A 7,844-nucleotide genomic window follows, 5' to 3' on the forward strand; every position below is an offset into this window, starting at 1 on the left:
AGGAAAGGAAAGGAAAGGAAAGGAAAGGAAAGGAAAGGAAAGGAAAAATTCAGGTTATTTTCCCCCTGCTCTTAAACCTACTTGGCATGTATAGCACTGGCTACATCTAGAGCCTGTTGAAGCCTTGCCATCTCCTCACTGCAATCGTCAAGAGGTGAGCTAGCTCAGCCAGCCAGACCAGCTAAGGGCACGTCTCCTTTCTTGGCATTGCCCTGCTCTCAGCCAGGTGCCTCACCGCACAAGTGCATGCATCCAGCACAGCACTGCCCGCAGCTTGTCTCGGCATCCAGTACTCAGAAGGATATCCCGGTGCCACTGGAGGCCTGAGCATTAACATGAAATCCCAGGGCACACCGCCCTGTGGTGTTACTGGAAGGAATGACACTGGTGTATTTTGCTTATCTCCAAAGCAGTAGCAAACCACCTGAGCTAGATCGCTCTGCGAGAAGGAAGACGTTTTGCACTGGACCTCTCTATTTCATTAGTGAAGCAATCTTTATAAAAGGAGTGGGAAGTGGTTGAGATGAAACAGAAGTAATGCTCGTATATGACTAATGACCAGGAAACATAGCAGTTGTGGCAACCTCTCATTTCCCCATAGTTCTAGCAGGAAGCAAACATTTTCCATTTCACTTTGACGTACAGACTAACAGCAGATTTGCAATTCCTTGTACTTGAGAGGACTTATGCACTGAGATAGTACCAGAATACTTCAGCACACCTCTGCCTGCAGAAATTCATTGCCTTACATGACAACATGACATTGAAAGCTCCTCAACCATTGCACCTTTGAGTAGGAGTTTGGAAGAGCTTTTATTACCTGTCACAATTAAATTTCAAAATGATGGGTAAAACACTTTATTCAATAAAGAGACCTACAGGGATCCATCATCCCAGTTCCAACAGCACAGGGAAAACCCACACATGTGTTGAGTGGCATCCATACAAGTGGCCAAATAGAGGTTAGTTTATCTTCTCACTCCAAGTGACAAAGATTTTAGGACAATGTTCATTGTTAAAGGAAAACTGGGGAGATGCACACAGTTGTTTATTTGTTGCTGAGCAACTTTTCTCTCATCTCTTCCATCCTCTGGGCAGTCAGATTGTTATCTTTTGTTATCATTGAGCCTCCTAGGACAGAAAACCTTCTGTGTCTTTCCCTTTTCTCTACCCATAGCCAAAGCAAGAGGAGGTGGAGAAACATATCATCTCCTAAAAAACAGCAGCTCTCCAAAACACATTAAGAAAACTCAAGGCTCAAACCCTCAGCCAGTCTCAGCTGTCTCAACTGCAGTGACAGAAACATGAGCCCACTGACGTAGCCCATGCAGGGAACTGCTCCAGCCCCTCTCATACAGGAAAGCTTAGAGTTTCATAAGGAATTTAGCAATTGCTTCTCTCTGCTCATCTGTCTGTCCTTTTCCCCTTCCCTTCACCACTTAATAGTAATCCCTCCATGACGGCAGAAATAATACAGGGTCCCGTTCTGCCAATGACAATTATCATACTAGCTTAGTGTGTTGAGGGTGAATTGTTGTGTTTATTGTGTCAGAGGAGGAGAGCAAAAGGACCAGCTGTGCTTTCTCCACCCTGAGCTGCACTGCCACAGTATCCCCTGCTCTGAGGGACTCCAAGAACTCTGAGACAAACATTACTGCTCTGCTTGCAGGTTCCTCCACAAATATTGGCTGATCATTGTTTTCTGAGACAGCTGGCAAGCAGAGAAGTGAAAAGATTTATTCACAACAGGTGCAACAGGATATGTTTGGATGATCATTTGTCCACCTCAGACCTCACACTTCGGCAATAAATCATTGCCAGGTCTCCAAATGACATCATCTGCAGCGTGGAGACTTGCTGCAGACAGGGCACATTGGAATCAGTCCCTTCTGCTGAGCTCCTGCCAGCCGAGCTGCTAATAAGCCCCAACTATGCCAGCTGTGCAGGAGCTGCTGATGAGTGCATAGACTTTTTTCATCCTATCTATCATCCGCCCCGCCAGACAACCCAGCCTGCAGGTGTGACTGTAATTCACATGCCTGCAGGAGTCATCATCGCCAAAAAGCATCTGAATAAAATACCTATGACTTTGCAGACTCTTACCTTTTGCAGAGTGCTCGATATTCCCTGCTAGGACTAAGGTGCACAGTGCCAAAGCCCGGCAGTACTAAAGGTCAATGACTCAGCACAATTTCCTGGGGAAAGTAGGGTTATTGACTTCTGTGTGTCCTGTGTACTGCCTTTCACTGCAAGTCTTGCAATGACAGGCTAGTTTTGGTCAAACGAGCTGCACCGAATGCCAAACAGTATGGCAGCCCACAAATGTAGTAAACCTTCTCTGAAGCAGTAGGGATGCACCTCATCGAGCACCACCAGGCTCACCTGGCAGGGGTGGCAGAAAGCACTCTTCAGGTGTTATGGGGTTGGGGGGTGAGCTGGGCCACTTGCTCACTGTCCCGGGGAGGGATGGGGGAGAGAATTGGAAGGTAAAAGTGTGAGAACTCATAGGTTGAGAGGAGGGCAGTTCACCAGGTGAAGCAATAGCTAGGCACACAAGCAAAGCCAAGCAAGGGATCCCCTCACTGCTTCCCATCGGCAGGCAGGGGTTCAGCTGCTCCCAGGCCAGCAGGGCTCAGCACACCAAGCGGCTCCTCGGGGGGACAAACGCCTTCACTCCCAACGTCCCACCTTCTTCCTCCCTTGTGCCAGCTGTTATTGCTGTCCTGGCCGTGTCCCCCAGCTCCTGACGCACCCCCAGCCTCCTCGCTGGCAGGGCGGTGCTGGGAGCAGAGTCTTGGGCTCTGTGTGAACAGGGCTCTGCAACAGCTGAAACATCGGGGTGTTATCACCCCTATTTTCATCAAAAACCCAAAATGTTGCATCATACCAGCCTCTACAAAGAAAATTAACTCTATCCCAGCCAAAACCAGGATACTGATGCATGCAGTGGCATCTCCTACCTTCATGGGGAGCTGCCCCAGATCCCACCAAGTTAAATTGGAGCAGAGGGCCGGCTGGGCTCAGTCCTCTGCTCAGACCCACCACCAGTGACAGCACTGCACTGGAGGGATCTCTGCCAAGTTTCACACATAGCATAACCTTTGCTCATATCTCAAAACCTTTAGATCATCCAGTTTTCTAAACTCCAGGCATTGCAGTGCCAGCAGATGACTCCCATCCTGATCTTAGTGCAGAAGTGAGGACCTGCTCTCAGGGCCCATTGGACATCAGAGGATTTTAAGAGGGACCCCTTAGCATTGATCTCTCCTGTCACTAGACCTAGCTAACTGGCTTTGCCAAGCACTTCTACTGTAATAACTTCTTAATAGACTTTGTTCTCAAATGAGGAAGGAGGAAAACCTTGGTATGTTCCCAGCACCCCGCTGTACCCCAGCACTAAGACTCGGGGCTCCCACAGCCACAGGTGTCTCAGGTACTGTTCACAAAGCAGCAGGGGCTTTTTAATCAGTCTATGTTGCCCCTTTTTCCTCTCTTTCCTTCTGCTGATGGTATTGTAAGCACCTGCTGACAGATAGCCATCTAAGATGAGATAGCTGCTAGTAAGTAGTATCCTCCTGTTACATAGAAATCAGAGCAGTGACGTCAGGTACTGCAATATCATTCATTTCACATCTCCTTATAAGTCAGTTCCTGCAGCCATAAGATCCAGCTGCTTTGGGGAGCTCAGGACAGCAATAGCTTGCGCTTCGCCTGCAGGATCTGTGCTGTGAATTGACAGCTTTTTCCAGTGAAGGTTTCACATGTCTGCAATTGTCTGCCTCCCCTGGCATGCTGCAAATCAACACCAGAGCTGTGCTGACCACAAGCCTGGGAGATCTCCTTCAGTATTCCCTCTTTTTTTTTTTTTTTTTTTTTTTTTCCTCTCCCTGAACATGTGCTCTTCAGATTGCCATGTAACTCATCCTTCTACCTCTTTGGTCACTTGCACTGTTAATTCCGACAGACATAAAGTGCCAGAAATCTTGAGATAATTGAAAGAAACAGAAACATTTCTGCACACACATGGTCAAAGTGATGCATTTGCAAGCAGACACTTGGGAAAAGAGAAGACTTGTTTGCTGATCTGATTAAGCAGAGCACAGATCTGTGTTAATAATGCATTATTAGATATTGAGTTCCTTTTAATAGCTGATTTCAATGCAACTGAATTGGGATGCGCATGCCACAAGTTTCCTTTTTACATAAAGGAGCAACCCTCATGGGATCGAATTTGTCTGGCAAATGTTGCACAACTGTGAACGAACCCACATGCCACAGACCAAGATATCCCTGTCACCCCAGTCAGCCGGAGCCCCTCCCGGAGCAGTGGTGACATGGATGGGGGACCTGCTGCCCTGGTGCAGTGGACAGGCAATCCTACCCTCACCGTCTGGTCCTTTCTGCCTTTGCCAACATGCCCCTTTGGGAGCGGAGATGGGGAGCACTTCCCTGAGCATCCCCACATCTCTCCTCCCCTCCACGTGGCCCTGGAGTGTCTCCTGGGACAAGGAGAGGGAGGTGCAGCTGGACAAAAGCCAGTGAACACTCATCTTTCACTCCCGTTCACTACAGCAACGCAGGCACTGGTTTCATTTTCTTTAAGCTGTACCCAGAGGCTCAGTGCAGCTGGGAAATCACAGCGACTGTTAGATTCATGAACAGCTGCCATAAAAGACAGTAAGCACAGCCCTCTGGGTGCAACTTGTATGCTTCCAGCCATAGCGAGGCTGAAGGGGAAAAATGAACAAAAAAAAAAAAAAAAAAGGGTTTTTTTTTTTTTTTTTTTAAGCTGTGAGGGGAATGTCTAGCACAGCTCACCCAGGTAAAAGACACCAGGACCTAAACTTCCCTGACCCCAGCAGAGTCTCTGGCCGGCAGCAGCACAACCTCCTTACCACATCCCCACCAGCATTTACCCTCCAAGGGACCAAAGTTTGACACCAGCTCCCCACGAATCTCTTACAGCCCTCAGACAGAGCAGCCCAGAATTCGGCAGTGGCACACGAAAGCCAGTGCAGGTGCTTTGCTCCAGGGCCAGCCAGTTGCTCTTATTTATCTACAGAGCCTGCTGAAAGCTGCTCAGATCAGGTGCAGTGCTCACGGCACGAAGTTTCTGCTCTGAAGAACCTGCGGGCTGCGAGCAGGGATGTCCTGGCTGGATGTCCTGGGGACAGGCACCACTTCCTACTTAGTGTTTGCTAAGGGCTTCGTCTGCTGTGCCCTGCTCTGTGTCTTGGAGGGCACGACTCCGGTGAGAGCACTGAGTTAAAAGCTAATGCATGAGGCTCATGAGACAGATAGGAGCCAGAGCCCATGGCTGTGCTGACACATTTTGCAGTGCACCTGGATTGTTTCCGACCCAACCCTTCGAAACACACTTCTGGCTTTTCAGCACCACACCAGTGGCACAGTTACTGTCAGGATGACCTTAAAGCACGTGCTGCTGGCGAGCAGACCGCACACTGGAGCCACACCACAGCACAGCCACCACCTGATTGCAGCCTGCACTGATTACCTCTTAGGTCAGCATCTTTAGTGGCCTTTTGGTGCCTTATAAAAAGCCACCACGTCTGCCAACGCCTACCGCTAATGGCAACAGGCAGCCTGCAGTACTCCAAGTGAGACATTTCAGGTTAAGCAGAGCGATGGCTTTGGGCAAATCTGTGTGTTTTTCTTCTTCAGAAAGCACAACCATCTCCACTGGTTCCTATCAGACCTCAGAAGGGCAGCCGGACACCAGTTTTCATTATTAACCTCAGCTGCAAGGTAATCAGAGTTTTAACCTGACATCCCCCCAGCGACAGAGCGATCTCAGTGTGGGGTGTTTGGCTGGCAGAGCCAGTGAGAGAGGCACCGTGTGGCTCAGCTCACCTTTCCCTGGAAGCCTGACGCTGACACTTGATCTTATTCACTCTCCCCATCTGTCTGTGGCTTAGACCAGAGCACACCCGCTAAGAAAAAGCAGCAGCGCCCGAAGCGGCGACCCTTCCCCACACCTTGCAGCAGCAGCCCCATTCCCCTACCTCCATCCTGCCCCAGGACAGAGGCGCTGATGGCAGGACAGGGCATCTCCTTACCTCGCTGATGATGGACGAGTGAGGCTGGTGGTACGCCCAGCTGCCCTGGCAGGCTGTGAGCCGCAGGCTGCCCGCGCTGACATTGGGGTGGTGGGCAAGAGGGCTGGCACAGCTGGTGGAGGCATCCCAGGAGATGTCCAGCCGCTCGCACTGCCCGCTGACCGAGCGGTTTGCCAGGCGCAGGGGCAGCAGGGTGAAGTTCTGCTCCTCTTCAAGTGACCAGTTGCATCTTTCGCTTAATTCGGCTGCCCCGGGGATTCTGCACCAGTAGTTGCCCGGCACCTGCCCCAGGAAAACCACGCTGGCAAATAGGAAGGAAAAAGTGACGCCGGTCTGGCAAAGGAGGAAAAAGACTCTTTTCTGAAACCGTCCAAATTCCCCTGCTTCCTTCAACACTTCGTCGAATGAGGGCATGGTGCGAGGCGGCCCGACGACGTGCCCGGAGGGGTGGCAGAGCTCACTCCCACACCTCGCAGTGACAGCCGGCACTGGCTCCCCACAGCCGTGAGTGCGTCCTCGCCGCTCATGTGCGCAGTCCCAGCACCACAAGCAGAGCGGTGGCGGGGTGAGGCAGCACCCACGGGTGCGCCCACGTCCCCGAGCACGCCCAGCCGGCCACTCGTGGCGTGCCAGGCGGCCTGGGGCTCACAGGCAGCCCACGAGCAGCGCGATTTAAGTGCATGAGCATACTGAAGGAGAGGAGGGGCGTGCGTTTCCTTTTTATCCAGAATGTTAACCAGATCGTGTAATAAAACCTGTTAACTCCTTAGGGGTGGGTGAGGCGCTAATGCCCGCTGCCACCCCGGCTGCAGTAAGTACACGGGTGCAAGGGTAAGGCAGAGAGCTGAGCGGGAAGGAGTCCAGGGCTGTTGCTGAAAGCAGCGGCTCTGCGGGGCAGCAGGGGCAGAAGGAAAGTTGTCTCAACGTCAGCCATAAAGCCTTTCCTTCAGCAAGTAGAAGTGAGTACTGCGGCAATGTTTATTTACTTTGCCAGAGCTCTGCTTCACCCCTTCACCTCCACACAGATTTAATTTGCAAGTCTTTCCTTTGTAAAGTGGAATTAAAGCGAGGCTCACAAACTAGTCCTGTCCAAAATACAGGATTTTTTTTAAAGTTGGCTACACCTATTCAGAAAAGGCTTCTATATGACCTTGTTCATTTTATATTCACAGTCTCTCAAAAATGTAAAAGATAAATTACGAGTTTCCCCTTCTGTCCCTCAGAAATGAATGGAAAACAAGTTGTTTCACTTTTCTATTCTGCTGTTCTTTTGAGTGAGGGCAGAAGGGAAGGGAGCGCCAAGGCTGGGGTTCATTTTGTGTGCTCATGGGCACATCTTGTTGCCCTGACTGAGATCAGTGGCAACAGCTGGTATTTTGCACTTTGCTCAGGATTTTAAGGTCCACAACCCTTCTCTTCCCTTGCAGGAAGGAACACAGGGCCAGCACTGATGAAGGATGTCTCCAGAAATACCTTGCCTCTTGTTGCCTGTAGCTTTGACCATGGATGTCTATGGTTTCGGGTAGAACTAGAATTTCCAGAACAGTTAGATCCCATCTAAGGAAGGCTCTGATCACTGTGCAGACCATCTGACATGGATTTTGTAACCACCACGAAGACCAGTGCTGTGGTGCGAGCCTGGCAAAGATGTGTGTTGTAGGGAGAAGAGCTGCTGTGCTTGCATCAGAAGATGCTTTCAAGGGAATTTCGTTTGGTTATGTTGTTTTGCAGTAATTGAACTTAGAGGTGATGAAAACATCACCGTTG

The 7,844-nt window shown here is 50.3% G+C and overlaps 1 protein-coding gene across 1 annotated transcript in view; it reads right to left on the reverse strand.

The window, feature by feature from the left end:
* Positions 1-7,141, reverse strand: part of SLC22A3 (solute carrier family 22 member 3) — a 33,692-nt gene extending 26,551 nt beyond the window's left edge. Inside the window, exon 1 of the mRNA XM_035320705.1 lies at positions 6,078-7,141. Coding sequence (XP_035176596.1) covers positions 6,078-6,491 — 414 coding nt within the window. The 5' untranslated portion in view covers positions 6,492-7,141. The remainder of the gene's footprint in view (positions 1-6,077) is intronic.
* Between the last annotated feature and the right edge of the window lie 703 nt (positions 7,142-7,844).

This window comes from Oxyura jamaicensis, chromosome 3, assembly GCF_011077185.1.
Source record: "Oxyura jamaicensis isolate SHBP4307 breed ruddy duck chromosome 3, BPBGC_Ojam_1.0, whole genome shotgun sequence".
NCBI lineage: Eukaryota > Metazoa > Chordata > Aves > Anseriformes > Anatidae > Oxyura > Oxyura jamaicensis.